Source organism: Perognathus longimembris, chromosome 1 (genome assembly GCF_023159225.1).
Source record: "Perognathus longimembris pacificus isolate PPM17 chromosome 1, ASM2315922v1, whole genome shotgun sequence".
Classification (NCBI taxonomy): Eukaryota; Metazoa; Chordata; class Mammalia; order Rodentia; family Heteromyidae; genus Perognathus; species Perognathus longimembris.
The window spans coordinates 4,533,372-4,556,307 of record NC_063161.1 but is presented as its reverse complement, the minus strand read 5'-3'; the positions used below and the strand labels follow the sequence as shown (position 1 = coordinate 4,556,307).

At 52.2% G+C, this 22,936-nt stretch overlaps 1 protein-coding gene across 5 annotated transcripts in view; it reads right to left on the bottom strand.

The window, feature by feature from the left end:
• Nucleotides 1-22,936, bottom strand: part of Pacsin2 (protein kinase C and casein kinase substrate in neurons 2) — an 82,245-nt gene that overhangs the window by 7,078 nt on the left and 52,231 nt on the right. For all 5 annotated transcript variants that reach the window (XM_048354292.1, XM_048354283.1, XM_048354309.1 and 2 more), the window contains 5 exons: nt 14,646-14,784; nt 6,055-6,211; nt 4,049-4,284; nt 2,259-2,414; nt 1,078-1,253 (listed from right to left, as the gene is read on the bottom strand). In XM_048354292.1, the coding sequence (XP_048210249.1) occupies nt 1,078-1,253; nt 2,259-2,414; nt 4,049-4,284; nt 6,055-6,211; nt 14,646-14,705 (785 nt within the window). In that variant the 5' untranslated portion in view covers nt 14,706-14,784. The remainder of the gene's footprint in view (nt 1-1,077; nt 1,254-2,258; nt 2,415-4,048; nt 4,285-6,054; nt 6,212-14,645; nt 14,785-22,936) is intronic.

Here is a 22,936-nt window from a genome sequence, read left to right as displayed (position 1 = left end):
ACCCGGCTGCAGCATGGGCAGAGGGGGCCACCTACCTGCCACATTTTTCCATCTGGACAAAGAGCTTTAAATATTTTGGGGGGTCAGCTACTGGGCTTGAAGTCAGGGCCTGGGCGCTGTCCCTGAGCTTATTCACTCAAGGCCAGCGCTCTACCACTTTGAGCCACAGCGCTGCGTCCAGAGCTTCAAATCTTAAAGGCAGTGGCAGCCACTGAGCTTTGCCCAGCATCAGATAATGCCAACTGGCCAAGCGTGCAGCCAGGTCCGTCCGGCCCACTGAGTCAGATGGGGGGAGGGAGTCACTGGAGAGCGTCAGGAAGCGCTCTCCCGTCTCCATTTGCCCTCAGGAAAGCTGGAGGTTTAGGACCAGATGTACAAATGCATTCTGTGAAGATGGTGAGAACTGCAGACCCAGTGGCAGAACCCCAGGGCCGTCCCTTGGAGCATCCACGCAGGGTGCAGGCGTGACTGCACACCCTGTAAAGTGGACCCAGTCCCGGCCCTGTCCCCTGCCCTCCGATGGGGCACAAGGCTACCATACCATGCTTCCCTAGGATAATGGAATGGTGGCAGTGCAGCTACATGATAATGACTGCTTTTATATCTTTAATAAAGAGAAGACAAAAGGAATGCAATTTCCTATACGCAATAAGCCGTGATCTGCACTGTTTCTCAATGGTTCTGCGAGATGGATGACAAAAGTAGATGTCTGCCTATGCCCTAGTCAAGTTGCACATCTGGCCTGATGCAGGCACACTGGGCCCATAGAGGAAGAGACCACAGAAGAGACGCCATGGCTCCCGTGTCACGAGTCAGCACTGAGCCTCGAGGCCTGAGCACTGAGCCTGGAGACCTGGAGCCGCTCAGAAGGGTCGAGCTGGCAGCCAGGGTGAGAAGGGCCTTTAAAAGGCCTTAGCTCTCCTCAGGTCCTGGGGCCCACTGCGGCCCGTGAGCTCAGCACACAGCCCCTGGCACCAGAAGCTCCCCGTGAGGGGCCTCTGGCTAGATCCGCCATGCCATGGCTGCTGCTTTAGTCAACAACGACTGGACACGGTGGCTACCTGAAGGGACACTCACCCAGCCACATTGGACAGGTCCAGGTGCTTCTGCACCTCCAGCAGAACCTCCCGGAAGAAGCGCAGGCGCTTCTCTTCAAACTGCTGGCACTGCTCGAACACCTGCTCCATGTTCTCCATGTACTGGGGGGTGCTCTGGTCAAGTTCCTTCAGCGCCTTCTCGTATTTCTCTTTGGTCTAAACACAAAGCCATGCACAAGACCGGTCCATTCCCATGTTACACTGTTCATTCCACCCACTCTGGAGATTCTCAGGCCTCCCTGGATTATAAACTCCAAGAGCAGGAGCACTGGAAAGAGACAGCCTTCAAGCTTAAGTCCCAGTCTCCATTCCTCCGGAGCGAAGCACATTGCTGGCACTTGCTCTGCTTTGCACCGCAGCGAGGCCCCTGAGGTAATCAGGGGCGGGGCAGTCACCTGGAGCAGGGTGTGGCTGTAAACATGTCACCTGCTCAAATCCTCTCTGCCTGTGCGGGAGTGTCAACCCAGAGGCTTGGCCCTGAACCCCAGCAGCAGAGGCACAATGAGTCACCTTGGAAACAAGGTCAGAGTTCAAGTGCCAGACAGACCACAGTGCCAGATGGGACCACATATTCCTTTTTTTTTATATCCACATAACTTTTATTACAGTATATTTGGGGGGGGGGGCACCACATATTTCTTGTATGCTCCCGCTGGCCTGGGCTGCAATCCTACTAGTGACTCCCCGTGGCTGGAACCACAAGCACCCCCCCTCCATAAGCTGAGAGTTCTATGCCCAGGTTGGCCTTGAAACCTCGATGCTCTCTCCCTGTCTCCCAGGCAGCTAGATTTACAGGCTTGAACCACTGTGTTTAGCTATGGTGGTGGCGGCGGCGGCAGCAGTGATGGCAACTGCTTTTTTCTGGTTTGTTTTTTGAAACAAGGTCAGGTCTGACAATGGAACCTAGGCTCACATGGAGTTATATAGTCCAGGCTGACCTCAAACCTACTATGGCGACCCAAGTCTCCTGCCTGCTAGCACTGGCCTCTGCCCCTCATCTGAGGCAGGTGTGCTAAAGGGCTTATTTGTGCGACCCCCAAGGACAGAGATTTTGTTCATGTTCATTCCATCCAACCAAGCAGTCACAAAGGCTGACAGGTATGGAATACTACGGACATGCTGATATATAAAGAGCAAAACCAAAACCGGTGTACAGCTTACCTTCAAAACATCTTGCTTGCACTTTTCTATTTTGTCTTGTAATTTCTTGAGCTGCTCCGGGTTCAGGGATGGGTCGGCCTTGCTGTTGGCTTCTCGAGAGATGGCCAGCTTCTCTTCTTTGCACGCCGTGTGGTGGGCTTTCTTTGCTGCTTCAACCTACAGAGAGAATGAGTTCTCAACATCACACTGCGGGAAGTTCAGGATCCTCAGCCGCCATTACACAGACTGGGCTGCCAAGGAGAGGGGAAGGCGTGCGTACTCTATCACTGTGGGGAGGCATTGGAGCGATCACGCTCTGGTAGGATTTACTGAGGGCCTGCGGGGTGCCACACACACTCTAGGCACCAGAACACAGCAGAGGACCAAATGACCTGGGCTTTCATGAGCGTAAGCTCATGTTAGGTGAGCCAAATGCAGGAATAATTAAATGCTGGAGGAAATCAGGCATTAAGTACTAGGGAGAAAGAAAAGCAGGGAAGAGACAGCAAAAGCCAGGGATGAGAAACAAGGAGCTTGCCAGGACAGTCGGGGGGGGTGGGTAAGTTCCCAAGGAGAATGTGCTCAGGAGTGACACAGGGCTATGCCAGCTCCCCAGCAGGGCGCCAGGCCACATTTCCCATGAGGTTTAAAAAATTTCCTTAAACAAACAAACAACACAACTATATTGGTCATGCAGGACTCAATCCTTCCAACTCAGCCTTCTGAGTAGCTGGGCCCACAGTCATATACCACCATGCCTAGCTACCTGGTTTTAATGGCTGTTTTATATACATACATTTTAGGGCTATTTTACAGACACAATTCCATGTCCCTCCAAGAGTCGCCACTCAGAGACAGTCCCAAGGAAAAAGATGGATTTATTGGGGAAGCAAAAAGTGAACTGACCGGCCAGGGTTGCAGCACAGACTCGGAAGCTGAAACTGCCACCCTAAAAAAGCAGGCTGACCAGCCAGGGACACAGTACAGACTCGGGAGCTAACACTGTGATGCCCCGCAGCAGTCCTCGAACTGGGTTTATAAAGGTAAAAGCGTAGCACAGATGTAGGGGGTTGAAGCAGGGGGTAGAGCAACAAACAAGTTCAGCAAGCCATTGACAGAAGCAGAATGTTGCAGTCAGGTTGACCTAATAATCAAGATGCAGTCAGCTCTCCTTCCTACAACAGTTTCATAGATACTTCCTATTTCGAGCCAAAGCCAGAAACTACATTCCATTCTAGAAGGAAAGAGGAGTGCCTATCAGTGTCCCTGTGAGAGGACACAATGTTGCATTATGAATGGGCGAGGGGGCAAGAAGGAGCAAAGAGGAGGTGTGGCAAGATCAAGGGGTAGAGGACGGGAGGTTGTGCTGGATGGTTTGGAATAGAAAGCCACCCAGCCGCTGAGAAAAGCCATGTGGAAGGGTAGGATGTGTGAGGGGCGGCATGTCCAGTGAGGAACCAGGGCCAGCTGCACGCCGGCTAGAGCCCGCACACGAAGGGCCAGGTCGCCCAGAGGACAGCCTCTAGCTTAGCAGCCACAGCCTCAAGGACTTTGGCCATTCAACAAAGAACATCAGTGCCCCTCCCCGCCACCAAATTTGGGAGCAAAATCCATGCAAGACAAAGAGCAAAATTATATTAATCCTTTCTACTAGTGCAAAGGTTCTTGCAAGTCTCTAGTGGAGCATTCCCAGGCTGGAGGAGGTAGGGTGGGCGTGGCTGGCTGGTGCTGGGGGCGTGGCAAGGGAATGCTCCTGGAGGGGCTACAGGAGAGGGGCCAGGCCAAGCAGCGGCCTGTGAGAAGGCAGGCACCTCTTTCAGCTTCTTGGCCCAGGGCTTCTGGGCCTTCCGGAAGCCGTCCTCCGCTTCCTTGGTCTCCTTGAAGCCTCCCATCATCTGCTTGTGAAAGGCTTCCTTCTGCCAGTTCTTGATCTTCTCAAAGTCCTCATTCATCAGCGAGGCCTTCACCTCCAGGTGCAGCTCGCTCACTCTCTCTGCCTCGGACATGACAGCCATCCAGGCCTTCTCCACGGTCCCGTACTGCGGCCCTGGTAGGGAGAAGCAGCAGCTTGGTCAGCCCTGCCTGGGGTGGCTGTTCACGTGGGAGCTGCCCGCGCCATGTGCATTTCCTTTTCTAAAGCTACCGAGCTCTGTAAAAACGGTTGGCGGTTTGGAAGTCTAATGTTGTTTAGAGGTACCTGGAGAAGGGGGGACCTTCTGAAAAGACCTGAGCCCTCTCTGCTCTCCTTCCCCCTATGTATGTAGCGTAGTCACTTCTATTCACCACCGTGAACGACCTCTGCCCAGAGTAGAAGCGTGTCTCCTGCGCAGTCCTGTCCCAGGGCCTCTGTGTGTCTGGATGGAAATCTCTGGAAAGGGCAGTCAGGGCTGCGTCACTTCCCTGCTAGTGGCTCCTAGTCCACAAGGCTCAGCAGGAGGGGAGTTTCTTCTGGGGATTCCCCCTATGGTATCTGGCCCTCCCTGTGATTGCTAATCAAGTGCTCTGCCACTTGGGCCATGGATTCCCCCTACCCCTGCCATGGTAGTTGGGACTGAACTCAGGCTGTTGATCTTGCTAGCAGGCGCTCTACCATTTGAACCATGCTTACAAACCTGTATTTTTTAGGGACTTCAATAACATTTTTCTGGCTGGCTTTCAACTCATGGTTCTCCTGCCTTCTGAGTAGCTGGGATCATAGGTGTGGGCCACCACACCCAATTTAGGAAGGAAACTTAGTTGAGGCTGTCACGGTGGATTAGGCTTAAGGATAAACAGCTCTGGGTGTTTCAAGGTAAAGTGATAGTAGCAAGGCCTCTTGGTTGGTGGGACCTCCTCAAGTTTCTGCCCTTGGCAGCAGTTATGTTTCTGCTCTGAGTTCAGCTGGCAGGCCTATGTGTGTCCTATACTCAGTAAGAGCTGCAAAAGGAAACTTGGGGGCTGAGTGTAAAGAATATTCCAGGTTGTGTGCAGGTAACTCCCACTTGTAATTCTAGCTACTCAACAGGCTGAGATCTGAGGATTAAAGGAAAGTCCCGAGACTCTGATCTCTAACCACCAAAAAGCCAGAAGTGGAGGTGTGGTTCAAGTGTCAGAGCACCCACCTTGAGCAAAAAAAGCTAAGGTATAGTGCCCAGGGCCTCAGTTCAAGCCACAGTACTGGCACAAAGCCAACACAAAATGACAAAGAGTGTCCCAGTATCCCCAAGGAAAGAGAAGAAAAGCTCACAGCTTGTAGCCGCTGGGTTACAGCACTCTACTGCCCTCCTTCAAAGTCATACCCCTAATCCTAGCTACTCAAGAGGCTGAGATCTGTGGATCACAATTCAAAGCCAGCTGGGCAGGAAAATCCATGAGATTTCATCTCCAATTAGCCACCAGAAAACTGGAAATGGAGCTATGGTTCAAAGCAATAGAGCATTAACCCTGAAAAAAAGAACTCAGGGATAGGACCCAGGCCCCAAGTTCACGCCTAAGGACCAACAACAGCAATAGAAAAGTCACATCCCGGGGCTGGGTGCAAGAGTGCTTGCCTCGTATACATGAAGCCCCGGGTTCGATTCCTCAGCACCACATGTATAGAAAAAGCAGGAAGTGGCACTGTGGCTCAAGAGGCAGAGTGCTAGCCTTGAGCAAAAAGAAGCTCAGGGACAGTGCTCAGGCCCTGAGTTCAAGCCCCAGGACTGGCAAAAACAAAACAAAACAAGTCACATCTCTGTGAACTATAAGATAGACTCTTGACCCAATTTATTGGAGAACAGTGGCTCGGACAGAGAGGTGGCAGATGCGTAGCTGGTACCCCCACCAGTGGCCTTGGTACCTTTCTCCACGAGCTGCTTCCAGCGCCGGGCCCACTCCGTGAGCTGCTGTGCATACGCCTTCTCAATGCGCGCGCGCTCGTGCACGCAGTTCATGAGGTCACTGCACAGGCGGTGGCCATCGTCAATCCGCTTCACAGTCCGCTTGTAGTTCCCGACCTGGGAGACAGAGCCGTGCTGTGAGGCGGGCGGTCATGGTGGCTGTCTGCCTAGCAGACCCTCCCGCGGGTGTGCAGCCTGCCTCTGGCTGTTGCACAAACAGACTTCATGCCAACCGGGCCCCCTTGCTCATTCCAGAGGCTGTCCCATCTCCCCAGCCTGAAAGGCACCCTGTGCTGCCCAACAAGCCCCTCTCTGTTCATGAGCAGGGACATACATCCTGCTGACCTGAGCTTCCCAACAGACTCCAGGCCAGGCAATAGAACCAACCGGCAAGTCAGGGCGAGAGGCAGACGGGCAAAGGCGGAGAAGGCCAAAAGCACCTTCTGTGCAGACCAAGTGGGCAGGGGTGGCTTCCAGGGGAGGTGCGTCTAAGGAAAACCTTCCGCTTTGATGCCATCACATGCTGAAGTACTACTACCTACCTCTCCACTACAGCAATGAATGACTTCCCCCTTAGGGAGTACCCACTAGATGCCAGGCACCGTGCGTGATGTCTCATGCCCACAAGTATTGCCAGCCCCATTTCACAGAGCAGGAAAATGAAGCTTAGAGCAGGGACCCAGTCTGCCAAGACCTCACAGTGGCTGGGCTAGAGCTGAGGGCTGCTTGCTACACAGCCCCAGGCAAGATAGTCTAGACAGCAAAGATCAGAGCGTTTTATTTACTTTTTCAAGAGCAAGCTGAGTTTTGACTTATTTTCATATATGAAAGAAGAAATTAGGTAAATTAGAAATCATAAAGAAAATAGCTAATTTGGGGCCAAAGTCAAAACATTCGCTGGGTGCTGGTGGCTCATGCCTATAATCCTCGCTACTCGGGAGGCTGAGATCTGAGGAATGCAGTTGAAAGCTAGCCTAGGCAGGAAAGAGCCGGAAGCGAAGCGATGACCCAAGTGGTAGAGATCAAGGACAGCTCCCAGGTCTGAGTTCAAGTACCCAGAATCGGCACACACACAAAAAACGGCATGGACTCAACTATGGGCTCAGATGGGCACTGTCAACTGACATTGGAAAAAGGATTTGTTACATTCTTTTTCTACCATTGTTTTCAAAAATCCATGTCATCTTCTTGTCCATTTAACCTTCTCTTAATAGACTCTACCTGACTGATGATTTAGTACTTTCTCTTTTCTTTTCAGTCTGAGACTGAAACTCAAACTCAGTGCCTGACATTTTTGTTCGATGGCTAGCATTCTACCAACTCAGCCACACCTCCAGCCCCTAGTACTTTCTCTTTGCTGAGGCCATCTTCCCTAGAAAAAGGATGGCATTTGTCATCTGTTTCTGTAGAAAGGGATGCAGCTCTCTCGGTGGTGCTGCCAGTAGTCACTCCTATTCTGAGCCGAGGACTAGGAAAGGGTCTGCAGGTAAAGAAGAGATCTTGCAAAAAACAAACAAAAAAAAACACACTGAGCATCCTGCACATCAACAGCCAGAGACTAGAGGGAAAGGGGCTCTGTCCTGAAGCCAGCGCTCTCGACGGACCAGGATATGATTTGCTCCATAGGACCCAAAATCCAGCTGAACAAGGGCCCCCAGAAGGCAGGTGGCCTGGGCAGGCTTCTCAGAGCCCTGGCATGATTGCTGCCTGCTTGCTGAGTGTGGGCACAACGCTTGAACTACAGAATCCATCATTCTCTCCATAGATGCCCTCCAGCCCAGGCATAGCCTGGCAGGAACTCCTCAGCTGGCACTTTAAACGCACATCAAAACGTCAGGCTGAACCTGAGCTGGGACTCTACACTTCAGCCGCCCTGATGGAAGGCAAAGACAAGTGTTCTTACAACCCACTATGCAGGTGACAGCACATGCATGCTAACGTGAAACCTCATGGTCATTTTTAACTTTCTAGCAGGAGACAAACATACCCCAAACACAATTGAGCTGGCTGAGCTGGTGGCAAGAAGAGAAGAGATAATCACAGCCCTAACATGGCCTCCGTGCTAGGAAGCTGGAAAACTGCCATGCACCTCCTGGTTTCATCTCCCTTCAGGTTGGTGATGACCATCCAAACAGGGGTCCCGGCACTTCTGAAACCTGGCCGCTTCTCTGATTTTGAAAACTCCTGGCAAAGGTTTCTGGAGAAAGAAGGATGTTTGCTAACAAGGCCCGCGTTGGTGCCATCTACCAGGACGCGCATTGGCCGCAGTTACTGTCTGAAGAGCAGCCCTGAGTGAGGGAAGGCTCCACAAAGGCTGCCATTGGTCCTGGAGGTGACAGCGGAGCCCGTGCTGACCCTGTGACAGCTGAGGACAGGCAGGGTTCGCCAGGCACAGAGCTGAGAGAAGGGGCACACCAAGATGCCCCCCGTGCTATCCTGCGTTAACTCACCAGAACAGCCAGCAGGAAGCTAGGCCTGGTCGTCGCTTTATGGAATTAAGCCTAGTGGTAGAATTCGTGCCTAGTTTTAGTTCCAACCTCAGTACCACAAAAACCAGACCCAAACCAGCTAGTGATTAAGGAATGGCCTTTCCATCCCCTCTCTCAGCACTCACAAGCATGAGCAACCTTCAGTCTCTGTGCCCAAAGGGTGTAGACTTGCCTCTGTTCACTGCTCTCTCTCCATGGCCTCCACAGGCCCTGACATTAAAAAAAAAAAAAAAAAAAAAAAAGGAGCAGGCTGGGTACAGTGGCTCATGCCTGTAATTCTAATTACTGGAAAGGGGGACACCAGAAGAATCAAAATTTAACCCCAGCCCAGGCCCTCAACTCAACCAGTGAAAAGCTGGGGATGGTAGTGTATACCCAGTATCCCAGCCACGCTGAAATCATAAACCAGTGGTCACCAGCCAGGGCACTGGAAGTGCAAATGAGAGGCCTCATTTGAAAATAATAACAGACAAAAAGGGTTAAGGCGTGGCTCAAGTGGCACAGCACTTGCCCAGCAAGGGTGGGGCCCAAGGTTCAGACCCCAGTACCATCCACAAAGGATGTAAACTTCGAATCGGCCGGCGAGTCCTAGCCACCAACCCGAGAAAGACAGCGCTCCGCGGAGGTGGGGCTGAAGGACGCGAGCGCGGGGGACTCTTTCTACCTACAGACTGGCCAGCCCACACCCGGGCCCACGAGGGCATGCGGCCCTTACAGTATGTACTGGCGGAAAAGCAGACCGGAGGGCTTTCAGGTGGGAATTCAGTCACGAGGCACACATGTACCCCAGGACAACTCTGAGTTTTGTGGTGGACTAAAATCCCTCCTGCTTCCAATCCCATTCTACCTTCTTCAAGGCACAGTCGGGCCAATCTTTCCCATGAAGGCTCCCCTGACGGCACGCAGCCTGGCCAGACCACCCCAGGCGAATGCTTGCATCGCCCGCACTTAAGCAGCTGGGGCCGGTCCCCCTCCCTGTCTCCAGCTCCTGTTGGCTGCTGCAGCTGGGGGACACGCAGGCCCTCGCGAACACTGAGCCCATAGTCAGTTTCTCTCAAAGCCTGGCCTCCTGTCCTCAGCTGGCCTGCGAGCCTCCTGGCCATAGGCACCCCATTCTGCCATCACCCACACGTCATAATGGAACACGGCTGTGCTCAGCTGGGCGGGGAGCTGACAGTGTTCCCCGTGTCATCCCCCGTCATCTACGCATTAGGGAGCCCATGTTGGTGAGAAGGAGAGCAGGGGTGAAGGGGTGTGGTCATCTGTGCTGGTGCAGCCGGGCGTGCCTCCACTGGGCGGCCACCCTGGGCAGAGACAGAGGCCCCGCCCTCACCCCAATGAATGCCAATGAGACTCATCCAAGAACCCCAAGTCTCTTCACTACTAGGACCGCTTAAATTACTTGGTTTGACCCTCAGAATGACCAGGCCCATTAACATGCAATCCTGAAGGTTCGAGCATAAAGCCTGTCCCCTCCAGCCTGGCAAGGAAGATTCGGGGCAGGCCAGCTGTGCCAGTTGGCCAGTAGAAGGCATGGCCCCTGGCAATATCTCTCTGGCTAGTCCACGCACCCCGAGGCAAATGTTTGACCCCCAAACTGATAAAGGACAACAAGATAAAACGTGAGACTGTTCACATTCCTTAAATACTGTTCACAGAGTGAAGAGATATGCTAGGATTGAACCCACAAGAAGGCCCTTAGGCCCCCAAATGAGTCCTTCCTCGGGCTCCCTTGATTTTCTCTACCAAGGCCGCCTTCCCTCTACCACATCTCACAAGGAGAGCACTCTGGGGCCCTGTGACCTTGTACGGATCTCTTCTCTGTGCATTTCAGTCCCTTCAGCTGTAAGGCGGGGTCACACACACTGGGAGAGCATGGACTTGCAGGGCAGCTGGCTGCTTCCCCACCAGCCATGCCCTTGGCTGTCCCTAGCCGTTTCTTCATCTCCACTCAGGATGGGCGGACCTCTAGAGGCCCTTCACGGCTCAAGGTCTCCAACTGAGCTCGAGCTCCACTGACACCAGCCAGTCGATTCTAAGCAGACATTCCTAACTCTCGCTTGGAGCCTCGGCTCCTTGCCACTCAGAGGCTTACTCAACATGGCGGGGAGCCAAGGACCATGTGAAGCACTAGGGATTCGTGGTGAACAAACTGTTACTATGCTACGGGACTTGGGGCGCGCTACATACAACAGTGATACCGCCCCGGTGAGAGTGAAGGAACTCAGGCAAGGCCGGAGGAGGGTCATGGCCTGCCTTGCAGGGGCCAGGCCAATGCCACTCCTCTGTGAGGTCTCCCGCGGCAGCTCATCCACCCCCTTTCCTGTGGGGCCAAAATTACTAAAGTAGTAGGACAGAACTGTGCACCAATTTCCCCCATTCTCCAGGCTGGCCACAGACAGGGTCCTCCATAGTGTCTTCCCAGGGCCAGGGTAGAGCCAACTGGGATCCCATTTCACATGGAGTTGCTGAGAGCGCAGAATCACGGACAACCAACAGTTGGGGGTCTTTTAGGGACCATGTTCTTAGTGCGGTAGTCACAGCGCCAGATTCTAACTCTTGGCCTCTCAAGGAATCAGAAGTGAGCAACATTACCAAAAGAGTAACGAGCACAAAGCAGCGGGAGGGACTCACGGATCCGCCTGCCGCCTGCAAAAGCCGCAGTGAGCTCCGGGGCCCGTGTGAATTGCTCCCCAACACCATCGCGTCCCAGGCGCGTTGGGACAGCGGCTCTGTACTTGGCGGGATGACTCCTCTAGTCTCTCCCTCTAGATACCACAGCCACAGGCTCCTGGCGGCCAGAGCCCTGCCCCTTTTGCATAGGGACAGTCTTCTTCAGTTAGTGCCTAATGATGGGGAGGAAGGGATTTAATCACAAATGACTTTCCCACTGGAGACAGCGAGGCTTTCGGTGAGCAGGAGGAGCCTGTGGCGTCTAGAGAGCCATGTTGACAGCAAGTACCTCAGTCACTCCGAGCAAGGCGGGGCTGGCTCCTGATCCTCAGCCAACACCTGCCAAGGTGGACGACAAGGGCACCGCTGATGCGACCCAAGAGGAAGAGCCACTTCCAGGACAGCGCCACAGAAGAGCAGAGCCTGTCTCAGCATTTCATTTACTCTCAGACAAAAGGAATATACGCGTCTATTGACAGGCCTGCAGCTAAAGCTTAATGGGAAACCTGAGAGCTCAGGTTAATAGCTGCACTCGTTACAGCCACTTCATTTAACAGATGATGGCACTGTCGTTTGCTGTCCTTCACCTACATTTCTTAAACGAGGAGCCGAACACTTTGGTAATAACACTACATATAAGCTGCTAAATTTTTCCAGCCACCAAATCAGTAATTAAAATACCGCAGCCAAAGCCACGGCAGGAACAGGCTGTAGGTACGGGTGTGGGTTCCTCCAGCTCCGTCAGAGGGACGAAGCGCTGGGCCAGGCCCGCCCGGACCTCCACACCACTCACCTGAATTCACTCCTTTAGACCCCATAGTCCCCGACAGATGCGCGCATCATTACCTCCAACTTAGAATAGGAATTGGAGTAAAGAAAAATTAGAAACTTACCCAAAGCCACACACAAGTAATGGGAGACACAGCTAGGACCCTGACTGCCCCACCGCCCCTTGGTCTACCCACTGCACCCACAGTGGGGTAGCAGGGAGGCTCTGAATTCCAGTCCTGCTCCAAATGACACCTGCTTATAGCTTTGCCCCACACTCCCACCATGCCATGCGAGCGCATCTGGCAGCGCCATGTTGCCACTGCCCCTCTCTCTCATCCTTGAGATGTTTCCGGGACAGATTCTGTCACTGGGATTTGTACTCTGGCCCCGCCCCACCCCCACCCCCGCCCCTCGCCTCCCCAAGAAGGCTGCTGCCAGCCAGGAAGGACAGACAGCCCCGGCTGGCTCTGTGGCTCCCCTGGCCCCTGCAGGCGTAGAGGCAGCTCTGCCAGCCCAGGGCCTGGCCTCCACAGTCCTGCATCCTCACAGGGCCTAGCAGCACACGGGAGCTGCCCACCAAAATGTACTCTCCCCTCCCTGGGTGGTTCTGGGGATAGGTCTCCCAACTCTGAATGATTCCTCCTTCCGCGTCCCCAGTGCTGGGACAACAGGTATGAACCAGGGCATCTAGAAGTGCACGTGCTTTTTAATAACAGAGTGAAGTGTTAGGCTTGAAGCAAATCAACACCTCTTCAGTGGAAACATGGGGAAGAAAAATGTTAATGAAGTCGGAGTCGTCTGCCCATCTGGAAAGTTAGGTATTTTGATCACTGTTTCCACTAAACTCAGTAGCAGATGGCATTTGTTTTCAGGTAGCCAGTCTCCAGCAATCACCAGGACATCAGGCTCGGCCTTGATCATATCTGGCCAGTAGTCTTCCCTTGACAGATAAAGACACTGACTGAGGCTCAGATGAGTTGAACAACTTGCTTAGGGTCACACAGCTGGTGACAGCATGGCTGGGCTCACCACCACAGCTTTCCAGCTTCATTTTTTTTTTTTTTTCGCCAGTCCTGGGCCTTGGACTCAGGGCCTGAGCACTGTCCCTGGCTTCTTTTTGCTCAAGGCTAGCACTCTACCACTTGAGCCACAGCGCCACTTCTGGCCATTTTCTGTATATGTGGTGCTGGGGAATTGAACCCAGGGCCTCATGTATACGAGGCAAGCGCTCTTACCACTAGGCCATATTCCCAGCCCACTTTCCAGCTTCAATGTTGTACTCTGCCCACAACTCCACAACTGCAAGAAAGCCCCAGGGATTATGCCATAGAAATTGACAGAACAAAAGGTGACTTTGTGGTAGGGTACCAGTGGCTCATGCCTGAATTCCTAACTATTCGGACAGCTGAGATCTGCAGATCACAGTTCAAAGCCAGCCCAGGCAGTTAAGTCTGAGAGGCTTTTTTTTTTTCCTTTTTTTGCCAGTCCTGGGGCTTGAACTCAGGGCCTGAGCACTGTCCCTGGCTTCTTTTTGCTCAAGGCTAGCACTCTACCACTTGAGCCACAGCGCCACTTCTGGCTTTTTCTGTATATGTAGTGCTGAGGAATTGAACCCAGGGCTTCATGCATGCTAGGCAAGTGCTTTACCGCTGGGCCACATTCCCAGCCCCCAAAAGACTTTTATCTCCAATTAACCAGCAAAAAACTGGAAGTGGAGCTATGGCTCAAGTGGTAGAGCACTAGTCTTGAGTGAACAATATTAGGAATAGCATGCAGGCCTAAGTCCAAGCTTTAGGACTGGCCAAAAAAAAAAAGACTTTCTGGGCTAGAGCTGAAGCTCAGTGGTGGCTCCCTAGCTTAGCATGCTTCGCAAGCCCTAGGTTCAATCCCTGGAACAACAAGCAATCAGTAAATGATCTCTAAACTAAAACCAACCCTCCAAGAGTGGATCCGAGTGGAGCCGCAGGGGGCAGCCCTTCAGGCAGCTGCTCCACCGAGCTCAAGGGCAGCTGGTTCACTCTGGCTGTGCGTGCTGTGCAGCACCCGCGACCACAGCCATCCGCGTTTCTACACAAAGCTCAAAGCAAAATTCCTCAGGTTGAGCCTGGGGATCTGTGCCATGCCAGCCCCACGGAATGGCTGGGCATACGAAAGAGCGCCGGAGCCGGGTGCTGCTGGTTCATGCCTATAATCCCAGCCGCTCAGGCGGCTACGCCATGAGACTTTCAGTTCAAAGCTAGGCAGACAAATCTAAGAGACTCTGATCTCCAACTCACCAGCAAAAAGCTGCAAGTGGAGTTGTGCCTCAAGTGGAAGAATGCCAGCTATGAGAGAAAAAGCTGAACTAGAGTGCAAGGCCCTGAGTTCAAGTCCCAGTATTTGCACAAAAACATCCCTCAGCTCTTTACACATCAGCCGTCCCAGCAAGGTAAGTTCTGCACTTTACAGAGAACTAAGGCATACCTGTGCTGGCCACCCCCAGCGCCAAATCTCTGCTCCATCTAGATTTGACAGCAAATGCCTGCCTCAAATGTGCCTCTCGTTCCCATCTCCACCAAACACAAAGGCTGCGGGCACCACTGGCCAGGCCCTGCCAGGCTCGTAGCATGAAGTATTACCTCCCAGAAGCTGTCGCTGGACACTTCCACTCCCACGGAATCGTCGTACGTGACAGACATTTCTGCACAGGGCAAGAGGACGGCCGTGAACACTCGGGTCCAGGGGTTTGCTTCAGATGCTCAAAACCCACAGGCACACCTAGGAAAGAAAGATACACATGGCTGTGGTTTGTACACTCACAAGGCAAGAAGCAAGTCACCAGCGGCAGAGGCGGTCCTGTGGCCACGCTCTCTCCCATGCAGAGCGGTGGAAGGGCTTCCTTCAGGGAGAAGGAAGTGGGCACTCAGAACTGCCATGTGTGTTCCACAGTAACAAGGGAAACCCAGCACCTCCCCAAAGAGCTCAAAGTAACCTTACATCAGCAGGTTAGTAACCTCACCAAATGATCCTCCTGGGCCCTTAGGGACCCCTAAGGAAAGGGCCAGAGCCAGAGACCATGTCAGCTGAATATACGGGGCAGCTGGAGTACCAGGCCCAGTCCACCCTCCCTGTGGGGGCAGGACGAGGACTGGGAGGAGACATAACACCCCCCTATGTAACCTGGGTTGGCCTTAAACTCAAGGTCCTCCTGTCCCAGTCTCCTCACTGCTGAGAAAACAGGCTCATGTCTCCACAACCAGCAACATCACCTCCTGTCTTTGACAGACTCATTTTAGTCACTGAAGCTCTGAGTGCTCTGAGCACCATCTGTGTGCAGCAGCTAGAAAGACAAACCTACCAGGGCCAGGGGTATGGCCTAGTGGCAAGAGTGCTCACCTCGAATACATGAAGCCCTGGGTCCCCAACACCGCATATACAGAAAATGGCCAGAAGTGGCACTGTGGCTCAAGTAGTAGAGTGCTAGCCTTAAGCAAAAAGAAGCCAGGGACAGTGCTCAGGCCCTGAGTTCAAGGCCCAGGACTGGCAAGAGAGACAGAGAGAGAGAGAGAGAGAGAGAGAGAGAGAGAGAGAGAGAGAGAACAAGTTCAGCGAAGGCCCCCATTATAATCGTAAGCAGACACCAGCCCCATGCTCCTCTACCTATTCCCTCTGTATTCCCAAGATTTTCTGTATTCCCAAGATTTCCACAGCTCAGCAATGGGAGGAAGGGGGATAGAGCAGCCAGACCCCCAGAGCACCTACAAGGTATAAGAGTTTGAGCCTGAGCCAAGAGTCCTGCTGTTCTCTGTAGGAATAATGGAATCTGCATCACAGAACTACAGTGCGTCTAATCTACATAAAGGCTCAGAACAAAGACTGCTCCATTGTAAGTGCAAAACACTCAGTAGATAAATATGTAATCATTACTGCCATTATCATTATACAGCGATTATTATTACTGTTACTTTTCTCTCCATTTTACAGCTGAGAAAACATGCTTGGAAAGGTTAAATCATCTGCCTGAATAATGAACGGTGGAGGCTGGCACTGGACACCAGCTCAGCCTATTTGCTAAGGCAATTTTCTCTCTATTACACCAAGGTATTTTCCAAAAATGATTTCAAATGTAGATAAATCAGCATCCTGGCAGCTAAACACTAACTGCTGACTACAGGGTTTAGCCTTGTGAACTGCAGGACTTTGGTAGCCAACACCACTGTGGGGCCATCATCTGAAACAGACTGGACCTGGTACTTAAAGCCGCATACCACTCAGGCCAAAGGGCAGAGTGCGTAGTTAGGGACACACCCTCCCTACAACAGGCTCTCACTGCCAAGAGAACCCTAGAGTGGACACACGTGACTGGGGCTGAGTACAGGGCAGCACACTCACCACTGAAAACACGAGATGCCCAAAGGCCACCTGGCCCAGGTTGTGAGCCACAGCCCTGTCCACCTACCCGTGTCTACAACAGTGGAAAGTCTCCTGCCCAGAGCAGCGGTCTCTGCTTTAAGCCCCACCGGAATACCCGCCTGGCCTTTTGGTTCAGGCTACTCTCAAAGAGGCCCAATCAGGCCACCACGGGGCTTCCTGGCAGGGCCCTGGAGCAGCTGTGGGCAGGTGGGCCTGCCCTGGGCCAGGGCGCGGCTTGATGCTTGCCATGCTCCGCCAGAGGCCTTTAGGCTCCACAGCCATGGTTCAGACACCAGGTGAAGATTAGTTTGCCCATGATTTATTAAGTGCCAATTGCCAAGGAGGTTCAGCACAGTGGCCAGCGATGAGGGCAAGAGCCTAGTCACTGAGAGGAAAGGAAACAAAACTAAGACATACCAGAGCTGCCCAACAAGGAGCCACAAGGTGGCAGCGCTGGGGTGAGGTGCCATGCTGGCTCCCTTTCCTTCTGTCCAGCTCCCAAGCACTGCCATGGGATGCAAAGCTCCCTGCACCAACCTCCCTGCATTGTTTTTGCACATACACCCAACCTTCTCCCCACCTGCTCTCTGGGGTCTATTCCTGAGTCCCCCTGTACCTCTCAAGGATTTCCCAGGCACTCCTCTGACTTCAACTGTCTCTGATGCACAGGACACCTCAGCAACTCTCCCAAGAGTTACCCTCCCAGGGGCTGGGAAGGTGACTTAGCAGAACAGTGCTCGCCTAGCATGCATGAAGCCCTGGGTTCCATTCCTCTGCACCACATAAAAAAAGAAAAAGCTGGAAGTGGCGCTGTGGCTCAAGTGGTAGAGTGCTAGCCTTGAGAAAAAAGAAGCCAGAGACAGTGCGCAGGCCCTGAGTTCAAGCCCCAGGACTGGCAGAAAAAAAAAAAAAAAGCATCCCAGTTGATCAGAATGAAGGCTACATGACTAGCAGTCATGTTAAGAGTCACTTGGCATATATGGCATATATATAATTGATATCCCCAAAGTGTTAGCCTCTACTCCTACTGTCCTCATTTAGCCAGATACCCAAAGGTAGTGAGAAATACTGAGACAAGAGCTTATCCTTGCTGGGACTTTGCCACCAAACCACCTGAACCCCGTGATGCGGGGGCTGGTCCCCACCTGCTGCCCACGGAGACCCCAGTACTTCTGCAAATGTCTTCAGCATTCTGCAACCATGTGAGGTAGAAACATTCATCATGTGCCTTGTTAGACCAGGGGAGCTGAGGCACAGAAAGAGCAGGGAGTTTGTCCAAGTGGAGGAGACAAGAGGTGAATAAAGGCTGGCGGCTTCCATAGTCTTCATTACTGACCATAACTGCCTGTGCTGAGCTCCAATCTTCAAGGACATTAGGGTGAAAATTAAAGGCCCGCCTCAGTGCCGCGGGCCCGTGTGAGCTTCTGCCATGGCAGTCCCGTGCGCGGCCTGCTGACCTTGGCCTTCCGGATGGGCGGGGCAGTCCCTGTGCCTCCCACAACCATGTCTGGTGTGAACCACACGGGTTACACTGCGCCTGCCTTCTCTTCTCAGTCAAGTGTCATCTCCTACAGATTTTAATATGGTCCTGATACCTGATATTCGCTATTGCAGTTGGCTTTGTGCATCTTGCTTAGGAAATCTTTCCTTTTGTTCACCTTTATTCCCCCTAAAAATGCTGAACGTTTTTTAAGCAAGTTTCCTCTTACTAGCTGGGCACAGAGGCTCATGCTTGCAGTCCTAGTTTGCTTTTAAGCAGAAATCAAGATTTCAGTTAGAGGCCATCCCAATCAATAAGCCAGGTACAGCGAGGCACACCTAATTCCAGCGGTCTGAGTTTTTGTGTGTGGCAACGCTGTGGTTTGAACTCGGAACCCTGTGTTTGCCAAGCAGGCACTCTAATTCTGAGCCACAGCTCTGACCCTGATTCTAGCTATCTAGACCCAGAGGGAGGAAGATGATGGTCAGAACCTGCCGGAAAAATAACCACAATTTTAAAAAAGGATGGGCGGGGTGGAGAGGAACTAAAGTATGGGTTAGGTAATATAGTACCTGCCTAGCAAGCGCAAGGCCCTTATAACTATGTTCCTACACTACATTCCACTAGGAGTTCTGATCGTGTTTAACTGTTCCTCCTCCAGCCCAGGATGGTCTTGAACTTGTGATCTCCCTGCTTCAGATACCAGAGTGCTAGGGTTATACACACGATGCCACTTCTGGCTAATTCTTTACAAGTGAAGACTATTCATATATCATGTTTGAGTGATGACTTGGGAAAGTTTTATTTTTCTGGGGAATTCATTTCTTCCAAATGCATTGCATAAAATGTTCCCATTCTCTTCTCATGGTGGATGAAGGATCTGTGCTGATGTCCACATTGTGCCTCTTCTCTTCATCAATCTCATCCAATTTTATTTTTTCAAAGAATCAGCTTCTAGCCCTCATTCATTCTAGCGATCTAATGGATATATGTTTTCTATTTTCTTGATTTCTTCTTGTTATTATTTCCTTCCTTCCACCTTCTTTTTTGTCTTCAGTGTTTTACTCTGTTTCTAACCTCTGAAAATGTCCCTCTGTGGGGCAGGATATCATAGGCCTATCGTCTCCTGATGGTGTCTGAGGGTGTGGCTGGGTAGTAAAGCTGGTTCTCTGCATGTCTGAGCTCCTAGGTTCAACCTCCAGTACAGAAAAGAAAAGAGAAGAAGGAATGACACTGAACTCTACACACCAACTTTCAAAGGCACCTTTGATGGGAGAGAAAGTAATGAATTATCTGGATAACAGAAAGAGCCAAGACAGGAAAAGATATTTCTCACATATTTCCTCCAAGAGAGACCTTAAGTCGTCCTCTCTCCCTCTCGAGTGTCCACTGAATAGATGAAGGGGGCAATGCAGACACCAGGCAGCAGCAGAGCGCAGACTGCAGGGCGTGCGGGAGACGAGCAGACATGGTTGGCAGAGAGAAAGCATGGGTGGTGGAGATGCCCTGCCTGTTAGGGGCACTGAGCTAGGGATGAGAGGTGCAGTGCTTGGGGAAGAAGGGGGATGGGGGTCAGACATCACGGCTACTCCAGAGGCTACACTCGGAACCATCGGCACACATGCCCCTCAGGAGCGCTCACCTGCAGCGGGGCTTGCTTCCTGGTCATCCCCGCATGTAGTGGGAGGCTGCCAGTGCAAACAGACACCCTGTAGAAGGGAACCCAGCTCCCCGCCTGAACCAACACCCATGCACCCATGCGCTCCTCCTGTCTAACCAAGGCTCTTCAATCAGACCTGGACCAACAGGAAGTCCGCAGGCCAGCTCCTGCCACCGGCTTTAACATTCCGGTTACACAAGCATGGCACAGAATGGACCTATTTGTCCCCCCAAAGGTATATATACAGCAAATTTGCAACTTAAGAGCAAGAGAATCCTAAGTGTAAGATGTACAAACCATTGTCCCTTTTCCTCTCATTCTCTTGAGAACACATTGTCCAGGTTGGCACCCAGTGAGCTCTCCAAAGATGCTTGCTGCAAACACACTGTGTTCTAAAAGGCAGAGGACAGGTAGGGCTAGCATATCCAGGTCTCTGATTCTGGGGACTTCTGCCATAGATGAACGTCAACACCAAACTCAAAACAATTCCTTAACTAATGTGCAGAGCCACAGAGGTTAACAGAGGTGGCCAAGGGATCCCTTAACCCTGGCTGAATGCTGGCACAACGTCCTTCTTCCCCTTTCAAGCCTGATAACAGCTATCAAGGAAATAGAAGATACACATTACGTAAGTACCTCTAGCTCCCACTCCCTCTCTCTAATCCATTCCCCAAAGAAAAAGCCGAAGCAGCTATTCTCTGGGTCAAAGAGGTGTGTACAGCTGCATAAAGCAAGGACACAGCCACACAGCCGCACAGTCTCCTCTGCCTCTCTAACCACAAGACCCTTCACACTGGGTACTCAGGAGGCAAGGTCTGAGCTAATGTACACTCTGCACCATAGGCAAAGCAGGAACATTTGTTTTAATAACTCAAGTATCTGGCACAACCTATTTTGTTTCCAATGATTTCATCAGGAAAAGTGAACATTCCTCAAAGGAAGAGATAAGAGATCAGCAAATAAAGTGACTTATCTCTCTGGAACATTGTGTAGTGCACTTAATTCAACAATGGGAAATAGCATGTGCATTGCAAGAGGCTGGGTTTCAAAGGCTGCCCTCCAAGGGGAGGGGAACAAGGGGCACTAGGGCCTGGGCCCAGCCAGGCCCAGCCCCTCCCAGGCAGTTAGAGTGGAGTCTACTTTCTAGTCTTTCTTCAGACATTGAAGAACAGTCAGTATCTTTTGGTTTGTGGTTGCCCTGGAAACCATCACTTGAAAATCAGCACCCAAAAACCAAGTTGGGCTGGCAAAGGATTCCAAACTACCTTGGGGTATAAACTGTTCCCAGCAAACTACAGACAAACTGCTGAGAGGCGTGCGTGCATGTGTGCGTGCGTGCATGTGTGCGTGTGTGTGTGTGTGTGTGTGTGTGTTTTGCGGGGGGGGGGGGGGGAGTGTTCAGGAAGTCCACTAGGGCCTGGAACTATTTCCTTGGAAACAAATGAATTTTAGATACTTAAGTGCCCCATTTAAAAAACAGAGAAAAAGAACAGGGGAGAAAACACCTGTTGTTTTATTTTACTTAAGACAGTAGAATAGCCTTCCTCTTTCTTCAGAAAAACCATTATCCAGGAGATGGTTAAGGAAAGAACCTTTTTTTGGGGGGTAGCACACTGAGGTTTGAATTCAGGGCCTGGACGCTTTCCCTTAGCTTTCTCGCTCAAGGCTGGTGCTGTACCACTTGAGCTTACCTCTACTTCTGGCTTTTGGGGGGAGGGTATGGACATTAACTGGAAGTAAGTCTCATGGACTTTTCTGCCTGAGCTGACTTCAAAAGACATCATCAGATATCAGCCTCCTGAGTAGGTAGGACTACAGGCGTGAGCCACTGGCGCCCTGGACAAAGGATTTTTTTTCTGTCACTTAGAGACAGTTCCCCTCCCCCCCCCCCTCCAGTCAGATGTCTGTTGTGAAGCCTGACCCAAAGCTGGGCCCACAACAGTTTGAAGTCCAAATGTGTATTCAGCTCCCATGGAGCTGTCCAAGCCAGCGCGGGCACCTCACCACGGGGCGGTATGCCACGGCCCTCCATTCTCATTACTCAGCCCTTTCTTCTCCTGGGATCTATGGCCTGACTTCACTCGAATCACAGCCAACAAACCACCCTGCGTTCTGGGCTTCTCTGTTGCATAACAGCATTTCTCCCTGTGTCCCCAACACCTTCCTGCGATTTTCACATTGTGGTCCCCCGCTTTACAGTGCCAGGTCCCCACCGTCAGACAGGAGAGGCTTACATCATCCCCACTCAGACCCAGGGCTGGGGAAGGCCACAGCCGTCCAGGTTTCCACTCGCGTCCTTCACTGGGGCTCTCTGGTTCAAGCACGTGAAAGACAGCTGGCAACCTCTTAGAGATGGGCGAAAGAGCAAGTGTCCCCGCTGACATCCCAGATCTGCATTTAAGAGGCAGGTTAGACACTCACAGAAGGATGGGAATACACCTGGATACACCTGGAGAGGCACGGACAGAAGGCTACCCAGTGTAACTTGGCAAAGAAGTGTTCCTGTGTTTGGGAGTCCGTAAAGAAAATCACCACCTGGACACAGCACGCAAGTTGAGTTGCCAGGTGCTTTACAAGGTGAGTTTGAGAATATTTTAGGAAAAGATGAGTATAAAACACGGAACACGTCCACCCCTAGGGCAGCTGGGAAAAAAAGGCCACAAGACAGTGGTGCAGAAAGCTGACTACAGTTCCAGTTTGGCTCGGATGGCCGCCTAAGGCTGCCGTCCTGCTGCCCACGAGTTACCAACTGAACGTTGTTGTGGCTGGGCCCTCCTCTGGGCAGGTTCCAGCTCAAAGACACCATTCCTTCCTCTGCCCAACAGGTACTAAGAATTCACCATGCTGAGTGGCAGGGATTCAAGAATGTTCTCAGAGCTGGAGCAGGAGGCTGTTCTTGCCCTTGCCAGAGAGCAGAAATAGTTACTAAGTCAATAGTTACTAAGCACCTATCAGGAGCTATTTATTTAGCTGCCCCATGTGGCAGCTACTCTGGTCATAGTGTGCCTTGCCCAGGTCACACAGCCAAGTAAGCGATAAAGCTGGGATTCGAACCCAGGCCTTGCTACACCCCCTGGGAGAGACACAGTGACGGGCATAACTAGCCAGGGGAGAGGTAGGGTGCTGACGGAGGCAGGGTGCTCGCTGGCCTGCCACGCGCTGGCAGCCCTGGTTGCTGGTTCCCCCATGGAGGCCACCAGGCCCGCATGTGTTCATCCGCTCCCTCCACACTCCTGGAATGCCTGCCAGGCGTCCTTGTTGGGAAACCTCCTGCGCGGGCAGCTTGGGGAAGCCACGCCTGCCACGCTCACAGCCATGCCAGGCTGGCACAGCATCTGGAACGAGTGGGCAACGAGCTGCAAGAGAGGGAGGAGAAA